We start from the raw sequence: 15,393 nt of genomic DNA on the forward strand, positions 1-15,393 counted from the left end.
GAATAAATGGACACAAATCAGATGTCAAGAATTATAACATTCATAAACCAGTCGGAGAACACTTCAATCTCTCTGGTCATGCAATCACCGACATGAAGGTCACTATCTTACAACAAAAAAACTTCAAATCCAGACTCCAGCGAGAAACTACTGAATTGGAATTCATTTGGAAATTGGATACTATTAATTTAGGCTTAAATAGAGACTGAGAGTGGCTATTTCCCCTTGCTTTTTCCTCCCCCCCCCCCCCCAGACGTTTTGGTTAAACTTGGATTTAAACTTGGAGAGTGGTCAGTTTGGATGAGCTATTGCCAGCAGGAGAGTGAGTTTGTGTGTGTGGTTTTTGGAGGGGGTGAGGGGGTGAGAGAACCTGGATTTGTGCAGGAAATGGTCCACCTTGATTATCATACACATTGTGAAGAGAGTGGTCACTTTTGATGGGCTATTACCAGCAGGAGAGTGAGTTTGTGTGGGGGGGGGCAGAGGGTGAGAAAACCTGGATTTGTGCTGCAAATGGCCCAACTTGATGATCACTTTAGATAAGCTATTACCAGCAGGACAGTGGGGTGGGAGGAGGTATTGTTTCATGGTCTCTGTGTGTATATAATGTCTACTGCAGTTTCCACGGTATGCGTCCGATGAAGTGAGCTGTAGCTCACGAAAGCTCATGCTCAAATAAATTGGTTAGTCTCTAAGGTGCCACAAGTATTCCTTTTCTTTTTGCAAAGACAGACTAACACGGCTGTTACTCTGAAACCTGAAATTTATCTCTGCATCCTGTCCTGAGGTGACATGTACCCAGTCAATATGGGGATAGTTGAAATCCCCCATTACTATTGAGTTTATTTTTATAGCCTCTCTAATCTCCCTGAGCATTTTACAGTTACTATCACCATCGTGGTCAGGTGGTCAGTAGTATATCCCTACCTGCTATATTCTTATTATTCAAGCATATGTTGGCGCCTTTTCATTGAGTGGTGGTTTTGTTCATAGATAGGAACTGCAATAATGAAGCATGGTGGTCACTATGTTTTGCACTCTGTTGATCACTGTGGCCATACCTATGGTCAAAAGGTTGGGGGTGCAATCTCTTCTGATGGAAGAAGTCGTCTTTGGCTGCTATTTGGGCTTTCAGTGGCATGGGGTCTGAGATGACTCCAAGGCTGTGGACAATTGGTCTTAAATCTGAAGGCAGTAGTGGGAAAGTTATAGAGGAATAAAGTTCTTTACAGTACTGCAGAGATGGGCATTACAGAACTCTCTAAAGTGGAGGTAGCTGTTAGCCTTTTGCCAGTGAAAGAGGATGAGGAGTCCTCAGTGAGTGTGGTACATCTAGCTAGTTATGGGGGAGGGAAGGGGCAGGGCATTTTTCTGTAAAACAGCTGCCTTACTATTTATTTTTCTTTGTCACAGCTGTTCATGTTAAACCTGTGCAGCACCAACGGGCAGCTAAACCAAAGCCTTTGCTTAACTGAGACGACATCACAGACACCATGACTAATAATGGAATACACTAAACATGATGGTGGCATCCCTCTTCTAAGACAGCAGAGAGCATGATAAACTTGTATTGCTAGTGTCCGTACACCCAGACAAACTTAAATGTATCTCATTTTCTGTTATACACATTCCTATGGGAACTTTTTAAAATTTCAGGGCGCTCTTCTGTTCAACCAAAATTGGTATTTGTGGAAGGTCAGTGTTGTAGATTCATGGTCTTATAAATTAGAAGTTGTTTAAATAGATATGGTCACAAAATAAACTATTTGTTTTACACAACTCAGCACTCATTCTTTTGTGGTTATGTTTTACCTGACTCTTCCATATTATTATTTAGGAGGATAAGCAGACCCAGTCAGACTTCATTTCAGTGCTTGTGTTTGGTAGGGTTGGATAGAATTCTCTCTTTCTCTTTCTTTTTTTCTTTTTTTCTTCTCTCTCTTTTTCTCTTTCTCTCTCTCTTTCTTTCTAAATGTGAAAAGTCCATGGGTTGTTGGGATTTTATTTATATATATATATATATAATACAGAAGTGTTGCCTCTATTCTCCTTGCATCTTCCTTGAGTAAAGATGAAGACACATTGACCATATATCAACCTTTATTCAGTATGTCACTTGCTTAGCTGACTTCTAATATTTTTGAAATATTTTAAAATGAGATCTTGTGTTTGTTACTATATTATGCCTTGCTATCTTATGTCTTCAATGTGTTGGAATGTTAGTCTATCCATTTCTATTGTAACTTGAAGTTTAATGACAAGATATGAAAGGATTAAGGAAATTGCTCTACTAATTGTGCTCTCCCAGATGCAATTAAGTAAATTAATGTTGAGAACTACCTTAATTTACATGTAGTTCCACACAAACAGATTTAATTTGTTAATTTAGAGCCATACAGTTATGTTTTGTAAAACGTTTTTAAAAAGAATTGTGTGCAGTCATTCTACTGAAACATGAAGTATAGTTCCAACTGACATGTAATTTTTTAGTTGTCACAAAAAACTAACTTGCCAAAAATAGTTTAGCACCCAGTTACCCACTTATAGTGGCAAAGTTCAAAATTACAGTACTAGCCCCTTAAATTTTGTTTTTTTCTATTGTGGGTTTCCTTTTCATCTCACCTTCATCTCACACAAACAAAAAGGGAAAATGGCAATACACAAAAACAATCAGCTAGCTCAGTAACTAAACTTCGGACAAACAAGTTAAAAGAACTGAAAAGACTTCTTTAACGTTTCAGACAGAAATATGACCTTTTGTATATTGGTGTACCTTCCTAAGAATAGGAATTAACCTGGAGAGTTCTTACTTTCATATAATTTTGGCAGTTGTATATGTTTTTCTTCATCATTTTATGGATGCAAGATTTTCAAGTCTTAACACATCCAGCTAAAGCAGCACTAACTAAGGTAGAATCTATTTTTGTTGTTGTTTCATTACCCTATTTATAGCCACTCTTGAGTATTTTCACCATAGATTCTTTAGTAGAGCATTTGATCAATTAGAAGCTTATAAAACTAACTTCTAGTGCAATTTTCTTCTCATAGTAGAAAGAATTTAATTGGCCGGCTGTGTCAAAATTCACTTGTTTCAACAAATGCATTTATTTAACCACTTAACTAAGGACCCACCTATAAGTCTCAGTTCAGCAGAGCTGCTACAAAGTACAGTCCCCAACACACACTAGGAAAATAGACCTGTCTTTACTGCAGATTAAGCACAGTTCTGCAAAGCATGCTAATTTATTTTAATTGGCATTATGCAATCTTATTGCTACTTTTTTGCTTCTAGTAATAGCTAAACCATCCTGAATTAGGAACCAGTTGCCAGATAACTCAAACTGTTGTTCAAACTAAATTTATGTGTGTGTGAGATTTATTCTTTAATCAACTCTTACCCTAACTTCTGTGGGTTTTTTGTTTCTGACTAGGTATGGGTTTCAAAGTTCTTATGTCAGTAACTAAACTGCTGTCACTGGTCCTCTGAAGTGATTGTAGCCCATTTAGTTCCTGCTATGTCATTATCTGGCTGCTAACACTGTAGTATCTGAGGGCCTTGAGCATTAATACATGTATCTTCCCTCCTGTGAAGTACAGAAGTATTATCTCCATTTTACAGATGAGGAACTGAAGCACAGACTAAAGGACTTTCCTATAAACACCCAGGAAGTCTGTCACAACACTAGGAATTGAACCTAGATCTCCTGAACCCCAGTTTAATGCCTTAATCACAAGATCATTCCTCCTTAAAAGAAGGGTTTAAAGATGAATGTAGTGTGTATTCATTAAGGGTCTGATCCTACACCCATGAAAGCCAGTGGAAGTGAGGCTGTCTTCACTTCAAAAACCCTTTTTGGGGGGGCAAAGGGGGGGGTTTGGTTTTGACATCAGGGTAGCTATTTCAATATAAAATCTTAGTGGAGACAAGGCCCTGAGTTTACTTTGACTAGCTGCCTCAAGGTATAATCTAGAATGCCTTATCTCCAATAAGATTTTATATTTCCATCCTTAGCAGGTATTTGTTGTGTATATATTATATAAAAATAGTTTAAAAAATTCACATCTTATAGGGCAATGTGTGAAAAGGACAGAATCTAAACATGTATCAAATTAAATTCAAGGATTTTATAAAACAATTCTAAGTCCTTAAATAGGAGAAGTCTTAAATACTACCTTTTAAGCAAATTGATGCTGCTTCCCTTCTGGAAAGCATGGTCTCGCAGTTGAAGCATAGGACAATAGTGAGGCTTCAGTAATGTTTTGGAAAGTGCTTGGAGATTCTCAAATGGAAGGCTTCCTAGAATGGCAAAATATACTCTATCTACCAAGGCTAGTGCAGGCTGACTTCCCTAAGCAGTGAAGCAATCCATGGAAATGCTTTACCCTCAGGGTGTGTGCCAATGCTGCAGTGAAAACAAACTTTGGCTACAGTCTTGGCAGGTAAACTCGTAAGCCTACCTCGGGGGTTTTGGAGGCCTTTAAAAAGCTTTGCTCACCTTTCAGACACTTGGTTAGAGATTCTGCATCAAATCTGCAGCGTCTATTGTACATATTTTTTTAAGAAGAGGTAAGTGGAAAAGCTTGAAAGTGTAACAAATATTTTTCCTCCAGTACTTTGAACGTTTGTACGTTGAAGTTGAAAAAGGGTCTGAATTGACAACAGGCTAGTTGTCAAAGGTCCTTGATGCCCATATTAAGTAAATTTGCTTTTAAATCACGTCAAATTTAGTCTGTTCAATTTTCCCGTCCTTCCAACATACTCTGCAGTTATTGGCTTAGTTCTGTTACTTTGCAGTGTCTAGTGACTATAATATTCAATCATGTTTAAAATAATAAAGTTAGCTGAGAATTTAACCAGAAACTTGGTCTAGGACTAGAGTAAAAAAGTGAAGATATACTCACTGTGACCTTGACACCACTATGCACTGGGATGCTTGAATTGTGAAATACCCCTCACACCACCAAGACTCGAGTTGACTTCTGTGTTTAGCTGTTGAGTATCATAGTTTCACAAAGCTGTATTTGACTTCTCGCCCTTCCCCATCTATATTCTGGTCAGCTTTTCTGGCAGTATGTCTTGATTTTTTACTAGTTTTCCGATGGATACCTGTCTGCTTTTTAACCCAGTGTTGTATGTTTAGGAACTGGAGTAAAACAGAAGTCCTGTTGACGAAGCCAAGTCTCCTATTCAGCAATGATCCTGTTCTGGCAACTGACACTAAATCTGGGGTGGGGAAATGTAACTACTTTATTCACTTGACCTCCCCTTTTGAAAGGGGAAGAAACTGGTGACTTAATGACCAACATTTCTTAGCTTAAAAAAAAAGGTCACTCTGGGATAGGGTGACCAAATAGTAAGTATGAAAAATTGGGACAGGGCAATGGGTAATAGTTGTCTATATAAGACAAAGCCCTTAATATTGGGACATCAGATTCATTTTCCCGTTTCCCCATCGCTTAATACACCAGTCTCTCTGATGCTAGACCCACATCAGTCTATGCTTTCAATAGCAACATCAGCCTGAAGACATTGTGGAGAGAAGGGCAAGAACCATGGCCCCTCCCCCAAAATAAATGGGAAAGAGAAGCTGCCTCTGAGCTCTTTGAAATATAGTAGGGGCTGTTGTAGGCACTTCAGTTTAAAGGGCTGACGCAAAGAGAGCAGAACCCCTCTCCTCTCTTCCAGCTCTTCAGGATGAATCTGGGATTTACGTACAGGCTAGAGCAGTAAAAGGCTGTCTGGGGTTCCCTTGCACTAGCAGATCAAAGGACTACCAGGAGTGTAGAGAAAACCCTGCAGTTGCTACAATCTCAGCAGGGTGAGTGTGACAAAGCAGATCACTTCCTTCCCTCAGCTGTCCATTTATTTTGATGAGGATAAAGAAGACCCATAGTGTTTACCCCCCAGCTGAAGAGAGCTGGGAGCAGTTGCTCTATCTCACACACACACCCCACCCCCCTCCAAGCAGCATTCTGTTGGGAACCGCAGCTGCCCATCTGCAGGCAGGTGCTGCTGTGGTACCTAATGTACCTAATTTGGAAAAGGGGAAATAGAGTATAAACCCTCAATTGAGCTAAATTGTTTAAAAAGTGAAACTGACCATGATTGATCATTTACCAATTTACTAAACCCCATTCTTTACAAAGTCTTTTACTCCTGTATAGCTGCTCATTCACTAGAGCCAGGGGTGAGAATGCTGGATTATAGTCCATTTGTGCATCACAAGCAGAATTTTTAACTAAATTCCTTCTGTCCCCATAACTACTCAAAGAAGAGAAGGAAGAATTTAGGCCTGAATTTTTTTTATTACGGGTTATGATACCTAAGCAAAACTAAATAGTTGGGCTTTCAGATTCCAGGCTGAGTTTGCAGGACTAGCAGCTAAAACATCCTTTCTTGTAAACTCACTCAGAAAATAGAGTTGGAATTAGGTGAGACAAAGCATAGAACCCCACAATGCCAGTTTTTACAAAATTACTTTTCAGCATAACAGTTTAAGGAATGTTTGCTAGAAGTGGTGGCCTGCATTATCCAAAGGCTGCAGTGGAGAGAATGCAATACCCTGGACCAGTTCTGAAGGATTCTATTTGAATTCCCAGACCAAAAAAATTTAAGAGGGAGCTAAAGTTGAGAGTAAATATCAGTAAAGTAAGGGTATAAACATAACCAAGATGTTGGAATGATTCCCAAAGCCATGTGGTACAAATGCAGGAAGTTCAGAGTTAAGGTTAAACCTAAATTCCAATGTGTTATGCTGAGAAAATATATTATTTAGGCACTCAAACAACCCTCACTCTGCCCATAGTGAGGCCGTGCAAGAATTAATTTAGGATTAATGAATGTTAGCGTTTGCAGCCCCAGAATAGATTAAAATGATACTTAGAGCATTGTTTTTCATGATTTTCTACATGTAGTGTGGCTACAGGTCAGTGTTCTTAGTCTAGGAAAGCCTAGAGGCAGACTGGTCACAAGGGACATTTGGTGGATGAGAGCAAAGTGTGGGTTATGGCTGAAGACGAGGAGGGAAGAGTGTTCTGTAAGCGGGTCAGGGTGGCTGAGCAGGGATCTAGGAGAGTTCAGTGGCATTAATGAGAGTGGTTGTCCAGAGATATAGGTAGGCTTGGGGCAGGGGAAAAGGGTTGTGTGTGGGGATCACCTGTGGTGGGGTCACTGTGCTGTGCACCAGTCTGGGATGGGGAGCTCCGCTCTACTGCCAAGTGAGGCAGCACTGCAAAGGGGACCCTAAGGTGCAGAGACATTAGCATTTAGGGACCAGTCTCATTCCCCTCTGCAGTCTCTGTGAGATAGCTTTAATAGAGGGGAAGAAACACAAACTAGCTTTTAACACATTTCCATAGCTTCAGCAGTTTTGTAATGGCAGCTAAAACCTTGAGCCATAATGCTGTATTTGTACAGGGGGAAATGCGTACTTGGGTAAAATGGCTATTTTATGATACATGTGTCTATGATCAGAATAACCCATGAATTAGCACAGCTTGTTTCAGTTAGAGGTTAGTTTAGATCTGAGCTGGTTGTTTAAATGTAATTGGAAGGTGAAGGTGAGGGAAATGACTTTGTGCCCATTTGCTGGTTCCTTGCAGTGCAGAAAGGAGATCTGAGCCTTATTTTAAGAACAAAAATTGTAATGCTTTTGTTACATTGGGGGAAAAACCTCCAAGATGCGCACACAAACAAATCCCCAAACATATAGGGCAACTGTGTGGCTCACAAAGAAGAAAAGAGTAAGTTTCCTTTTTAATTTGCAAGTTATTTTAAAAGCAAAGCATGCAGGCCGGGAGCTTGGCTACCTTCATTCAGCTTGTCATGGCAGTAAACGTTCGTCTGCACCCATGAAACTTTCACAAATGTATGTTGAAAAATACAAATAAAGCTTAATATTTTAATTGTAGTACTTGTTATGAGAAGGTGAATGTTTACTTTTATTTATTAATGCATGCTAAAATTTTGGTAAATAAGCATTTTAATGTTTTTATAATCGTTTTTTAAAATATTTTACTAATTCTTCCCCAAATAGTTTTATGGAAATTATTTGTGATAGTCAGTTGGCTTATGGGTCAGTTGTACAAAATATTTTACTCTGACATAGTAAAAAAGCTTGTAATAATTAAACTTAAGTTCTTTTAAAGATGGAAAGACTGCATGAATATCCAGCAAGAGATATTTCCACTTGTTACACACAGGTAATTATGTTGTATGGTACTTGATTTTCCTTGGGTTGTAGACTAAGTTAAATGGTGTGAACAAAAAGTCCTTATGCTTTCTTTTGTGTTCATTTGTGTACTGTAAACTTTCTGATGTTTGTAAAAGTAAATATTTTATTGCATATTTTTCTCTTTAGTACTTCTTTATTTTTGCAACTTATTTTACTACTTAATGAACTATAACATTGCTACCTATTTAAGGGATGTGTTTGTGGAGAGAAGGATTTCCATTCTCAGGTCTGTCATGAATGAAATGGTGTAAATTGTTGGTTTAACAGTACTTAAACTGCTTTGATATCTTGTTGGTTTCTTAATATCGCTTCAGTGAGAACTAGTTATTCAGACATATTCACTTTCATATTCTGTATACACTGTAATTACAATTCCTTATTTCACTGGTAGATCTTAGACTGAATGGCAGCTCCTGAAATTAATAAAAGGGGGACATCAGCTTGCTATCTGTGTATTGCTATAGCACTGTGTGTAATATATCATATAAACATTACATGTTAAAAGAATATTATTAAGGTTGCAAAGTCAAGCGCTAAAAGTTAAGAAATGCAAGAATTAATGTTGCCTCTGCAACCTTAATTGGGCCCTTGCATGAGTATGCATCATGATAAAGTCTTTAATTACATGATCAGATACTATATTTTTCAACAGGACCCCTGCCTCAATCAGTCCACAGAATAGACGTGAGCATCTATTCAATATTTTGTTTTTCCGTTGTTGGTCAGTGAGTGACCACAGGCCTTATTTGCAGCACACTATGCAAACTCTGTTCTGAAGACAAAATTATTAATTTCCTCCTGGGCTGTTCTATAGCATTGATCACTATAGTACCTGAGTGCTTCACAAATATTAACTGATTTATCTTTTCAACCCCCTGAGGCAAAGGTAGGTGTGTGTGTGTGTGTGTGTATTATCCCCATTTTACAGATGGGGAAACTGAACCACAGAGAAGTTAAGATGAAAAGTCCCTGCTAAACTCAACTTTGTCAAAGTACTTGGCGTCATATAGCATGTCATATGTGCAGCTCCCATTGACGTCAGCTGAAGCTATGAGTGCTCAGCTCTTCTGGAAATCAGACCTTGGGGTATGAATTTGGGCATCCAGAAAATAATTGGTGGCTATCTGTGAAAAGTTCAGTTTAATTGACTTGCCCAGATCACACAGAAATTCTGTGGCAGAGTTAGGGATAGATTCCAGTTCTGCAGGGCAGCATTCCACTTCCTTAGCCATATGACCGTCCTTTCTCTTCCTGAAGCCTGTCTCGTTCACCACACACCTTCCAACTTCTGCAACAAAAGAAGCAGGGGTCCTTCAGACAACAGTGTTCTTCACTCCACAACCTTGATTTGTCCCCAGGGTAGGTCTGTTCTGTGCGCTGCAGGAGGCAGAGGTCCTGTGGAAAAAATAGCAGGTTTGGTGTATAACTTACTAGGTTTTTAAAAAAGCAAACGGATACAAACAGGAATCCCACATGGTTCATCACCAAACTGTTAGATGCACCTCACAGACCTTTGCCACTTGAGCTAACAGAGTAACTAGCAGTAGTAGGTTGTCATCCTCTATGTGGACCAGCACTTGCATGGTATGTGACATGTGCTTTGCCAGTGAGTTTCATAGATATGTGCGAGCAGCAGAAGAATGTTGAGACCTGGAAATCTTGAGTTCCATTTCAATCTCTGGAATTCTCCTAGTGGACGCACTCTTCTGCCCTGTCCCCTCTGATCTGTCACTGTCCTAGTCCTCGGTCTTCCCATCCCTGGCTCCTTATTCCACTCCCAATCTCCTTGCTTACTCAGGCTTCTCATCCCAGTCCTAGTCTCCTGCAGTCTCTGTCTACGGCTTTCCCTCCCCATCCTACTCTAGTTTTTGTTCCTTCTACATTCCAGTCACTTGGCTTTCTCCTTCACACTGCCTGAGTGCCATCCGGGAGGTCATTGTGAGCAAAGAAGAGACAGGTTCATGTTCCAGGGCCAGGCCTCACCCTAGCCCAAAGCAGCCTTTAAAGAGAAAGTCCAACTTCACCCTTGTAGCACTGGGCTGGAGGGAGCATGTGCTCAGTTGCTTTGTGGGGGCGGGTCAAGTTTGGTCAACACACAAGCACTGGTGGGTTGAAGCATAGAATCATAGAGTATCAGGCTTGGAAGGGACCCCAGAAGGTCATCTAGTCCAACCCCCTGCTCGAAGCAGGACCAATTCCCAGTTAAATCATCAAACAAATAAAGCAAATAACAAAGCATGCTCAGTTGCTTTGTGGGGATGGTGCGTGTATAGGCTGGTCAGCATTAGGAGATTGGAGAGGCTTGAGCATACCCAGGAGAGAGACTCATCAGAGATTTAAGCTGTTAAAGTCAAGTATCTATGTAGCATGTGCAAATTATGACTTTTTTTTCAGAGGTTTATAACTTCGCCAAATTTGGGCAGATTTTCATGGGGATGACAAAACGTCCAGCCCTGATGCAAAGGTCGTCCTCCTTCCAAATTTCAAATCCCTGCTCTGAGGCACACAGGCACTAGAGCTGTTCAAAGAAAGGGTTATCTGAATTTTTTAACGTAGGCAAAATGTTTTTTCCTAGTTTTGTTCTTGCAAATGGCTGAACCATTCTGGCTGACATTTGCTCAGACAAGTCCAGTGTGAAGCAAATACCCAGCACGCAAAATTGCAGTCCAAACAGTTAAAGTCTGGCAAAGTTATAAGCAACTGAAAAAAGAGAGTCTCGTTGTGTGAAGTGTCAGACAACCTAAATAATAGGTGGCACAACCGGCCCCATCTCCAATGACTTTCTACGTGCATTTCAAAATAATTGTCTGATATGCATTGCTAAAGGAATACTTCATGGGTTAGTGTGTTGCTTTAACTCATGTCAAATGTAACAAAATTGAGAAGCTATTGGAGCTGAACTGAGACACTCGTACCCTGTTCCTGAACTTCATTGAAATTAGCCTTTAGAGCTGCTGCTTAATGTTAAAACTGTTAAAGAATGCACTTTTGCATAATTTAAAAGCTTCAGCTTCCAATTATGAGCAAATGTAACTGTCACAATCTTTCATTTTTTATAGATTTCTTGACAGTTTCTGTTCCTTTTAACCTGTCAGAGTAACGTGCTTGACAGCAACGATCCATTTTTTATTTGCTCAATGGCAATTCCTAAATGTAGTACAGCACAAGACAATTATGGAAAGAGTAAGTAACTTTTCCTCGTCTACGTGTCTTTTCTGTTGATGACTTTGCTAGTAAACTGACTTTTAAAAGGGACAATGCCAGAGGTGATTTAAAAATGCATTAGGCACAGGTAAGGGAGGGGAATATGACCCATCAATTTAGGAATGAGAATGTGTATGATGGAAGTTCATCTGCCCTGCTTCCCCTCATGAGCTGAACTGAAATTGCAGGGGCAAATAAATCACTGTTTTTAATAGGGAAAAGGTGAGGTTCCACCCTGTCTTAACTTTTCACTGAAAACATTCAGATTCTCTCCTCAAAGGTTACAAAATAGCTCACAGCCTTGAAGTATTGTTAGCCCTTCATTTTTGTTGTTGAGTTAGTAGTACATCTAATAGTACCCAGAAATAAATGTTTCGTTTTGTGACAAGTTACATAATTCAGGGAGTATGACGGAAAAAACTTCCATAACGCAACCCCTGCCTGGCTGGGTCTCAAGCAAGAGGAGTTGATGTGAAAATTAAATTAATAGGTTCCTGGACTTCCCTATAAGTGGTTACTTTGCAAAGTGCTTCTAGTTAATACCTGTGTCAAAATGTAACTTTTTTTTGTTCCGTTCCTCCATTGAAAATAATCTTAAACATTAACTTCCTCTACAACACAACCACCACAGCGTTAAAACTGTATTCTGTCACACAGCAAAAGAGCACACACTAAAGGTAGCCCTTTCCTTTCCCTGTGGCGGTCTCTTAGAGTAGGTCAAACTGTTCTCTGGTGTTAATGCAACTCCACAGCTAATTCACTGTATTCTTGTCTTTGTAGCTGAAGCAGTGTCTTGCTGTAGTGTCTTCTTTATTGGGCCATTTAATGATATTGCTGATTCATTACATGAGTTTTGCAAGTTTACCAAATGCACTCCTAACCCACCACAGCCCACTGTACAAAATATCACTTGCCATTCGTGCTGGAAGGTGTCTAATTGTAGCTGATGAGGTGAGACTTTGGGTGAAACCCTGCCCCTGTTGAAGTCTATGGAAGTTTTACCATTGAATTTAACAGGGTCAGGATTTCACTCACTGTCTTCAGTCCTCCCAAAACAAACTGATTGGCAGGTCATGGTTTCCACTTGAGCTGTGAAGAAGCAATTTACTGAGGGATGGTTATGTCTGGACCATTCCACAGGTCTCCTATTGCCATCCACGTCTTTGGGAGACTGAGAGACTGTTACCCCCGGAATGTTTTATTTAAAGTTGATTGGATCAGTTGGACTGCGGACCTGACCTTTGAAGGGGACTGGACAATTCTCTCTAGAAATCCTGTGCTGCAGAGGTGCACCTATTTCATTGCAAGACTGCAAGTTTTTGAACATCCTGGTTCCTTGCCTCTATAGGGATCACTCTAATCCAAGGCCAGAGATCATTTAGTGCCAAAAGTCCTTTCTTAGAATTAGTTTTTCTATACATAAAATGAACCATTATTTAGAAGTCCTAAAACAGTACCAGGTTAGCACTTGCCAATGGTCTGCTCCTCTTGTAATGTGCAGTAATAGGCTTATAGCAGGGTTTCCCTGCGGGGGAGGATGGCCACTTTGATTAGGCTCTAGCTTCTTTCAAGAATAGCTGAAGAAGTGGAGGTCAAATGATGGAAAAACAGTGTCTTTTTCTTTATTTAGGATTTGGCAGAACCAAAACCCAGCACTGAATAGTGAGCTCATTACTGACTACTTAAGATGGCTCCCTGTTTTCTCAATCCTAAGTGCAGTGACCCAACAGGAAATGGAGGAAAATGTTTCCATTCTGCAGAATGAAAACTAACCTCCCCAGTGCAACATTACTTTTCAAATTGTTTCCCAAAAAATTCCCTCTTCTTCCTCCAACCTGCTAGAGGAGGACCAGTACTTGCCCCTTTCTTTGTGAGGATGCTGTGCTACATATGTGTAAAAATCTTATTTAAAGGCACTGAAGATCTTTTGCAGGGTCTGGGGACTGATTTCCCCCTCTTTATTTGTAAATGGCCTTGATCTCCATTCCCATTTGGAGTTTGAGGATATTTTAAAAAGTTTTTGACATGCATCCTATGGAAACCTGGGCAATGATGGCAAGTGGGGCAGTCACCATTAAACTGTAATGGAATTATTCTGCGGGTGCAGAACTGGAGAGAAGGGAAGAGAAGATGGTGAGAAAAATGGACATTGGAAGATGCAGAAATGAAGAGAGACAAAGTATGGACACCAATGGAATCCCTGACCAAGGATAAATAATGGACAAAGTGAAAACCTGCTCTGCAGATCAATGTTCCAGCAACGAAGAGAACCGTGTTACAAGCAGAAGAAACAGAAACGGAGAATGGGCAGATGAGGATCTCTGAGCTATCCTAATCTGGGAAAAACTTTGCACAATCCCGCAGTCCTACTCCTGCAGATAAACTCCCATTGACTAAGCACATCTCGTTGTGTTTTCACATAACAGTTAAAAAGCCCAAACACTGGCAAGATGGTAAATGCTTTTTAGTGATAAGAGATACCAGGAAACTTCTGAGAGAAGAACTGATTTGGCTCCATTATTCCTGAAGGGCTGCCAGTATTTAAAAATATAGATATATATTGTGACAGCTACACACTGTTTCCCATCCTAAAATATCCAGCTTGTGTTTATATTGCCACTTTCCAGAATGCAGAAATTTTGTGTATGTGAACGATGAGCCTGGCATGTGCCCAGGAACGGAAAATGTATGAAGAAGAGTAACATGCACTCATACCTCCAGTGTCTGTGCTGGGCTGGAACAGTGGTTGCAGTTTTAAGATGGTTCAGGGTAATTCAGTGTTACCCGGCCAGCCCCTATATTTGCCAAAGAAGACTCAATGTACAAAATATTTATGAAAGGCAGTTCGCAAAGGGAGAGACAGAAGTGGAAGTTGTTTGAAACCCCTGTGACCTTTCATCTGGGGAAGGTGAAAGATCCCACTTTAGTTCTCTAGCCTTCCCAAGGACTCCTCCAGCAAACACTAAGAAGGGAAGCCAAGACCTGACATGTCTAAGGTGTTTCCAGACAAGACAAAAATGAAACAGAATTGCTTTAAAACTGTAGGGTTTTTATATGCTATGAAGAAGCACACAAGAGCACAAGCGTTGTTTTGCCTTTACCGTTCACATAAACAAAACCAATAAAATAGAGAGCGCTTTATACTTGAAAGGCACAAGCAGAATCCTAGACTATGATCTCCACTCCTGAACCTGCGTGGGAGCTTTCCTCTCCCTGGCCCCCTTTCCTGGAGTTCCAAGCAGGACAGGACATGTCTGTTCCAGGTCTTTTACACAGCAACGATCCCTGTCTTGCCTCCGTTCCTGTGTGTTCCTGATCCTCACACCTGTGATCCTTTGAATTTGCTCCAGATGAAGCCTGTGCCCAACAATAGCAGTTGTCAGGGCATGGCAGCTCTGGTCATCAGGGAGAGGCTGCTGTGCCCTTTCCTTAGCCACTGGGTTGGTCAACAATATTCATTAATGACAGGTTTCAGAGTAACAGCCGTGTTAGTCTGTATTCGCAAAAAGAAAAGGAGTACTTGTGGCACCTTAGAGACTAACCAATTGGTTAGTCTCTAAGGTGCCACAAGTACTCCTTTTAATATTCATTAAAACAGTTTTTTGGATGAAAAATCAGGTTTTTGAGGGAAAGTTGAAATTTGTACAGAAAGTGTGTCTTCCATGGAGAATTTTGACTTTTCATCAATAACTTGACAGCCAAAATGTTTTTGGCTAAAAAAAGTGAAATTTTTGGTCCCCTCGAACTCCATTTTCCAGCCAGTTCTTTTCAGGTAAAATGATCCTTAGAACAAGGCAGAAGCAAGGAAGGAACTGAAACAAACTAAGCAAAAGGTCTTCTCATCCCTTCCTCCTGGCACCCCTTTCTCTTTCTTCCCCCTTTTCACTGAGTTATTTCAAGAGAGAAAAGTGGGCCAGTAGCTGAAGCACTGAATTGGGACCCAGGAGTTCTTGAT

General features: G+C 40.3%; 1 protein-coding gene across 12 annotated transcripts in view; it reads left to right on the top strand.

The window, feature by feature from the left end:
- The window catches only part of LOC140896231 (nuclear receptor coactivator 5), a 42,890-nt gene extending 35,361 nt beyond the window's left edge, over positions 1-7,529 (top strand). For all 12 annotated transcript variants that reach the window (XM_073307675.2, XM_073307681.2, XM_073307673.2 and 9 more), the window contains one exon: positions 1,414-7,529. In XM_073307675.2, the coding sequence (XP_073163776.1) occupies positions 1,414-1,475 (62 nt within the window). In that variant the 3' untranslated portion in view covers positions 1,476-7,529. The remainder of the gene's footprint in view (positions 1-1,413) is intronic.
- Positions 7,530-15,393: the final 7,864 nt, after the last annotated feature.

Source organism: Lepidochelys kempii, chromosome 12, assembly GCF_965140285.1.
Source record: "Lepidochelys kempii isolate rLepKem1 chromosome 12, rLepKem1.hap1, whole genome shotgun sequence".
In the NCBI taxonomy this organism is placed as follows: domain Eukaryota; kingdom Metazoa; phylum Chordata; order Testudines; family Cheloniidae; genus Lepidochelys; species Lepidochelys kempii.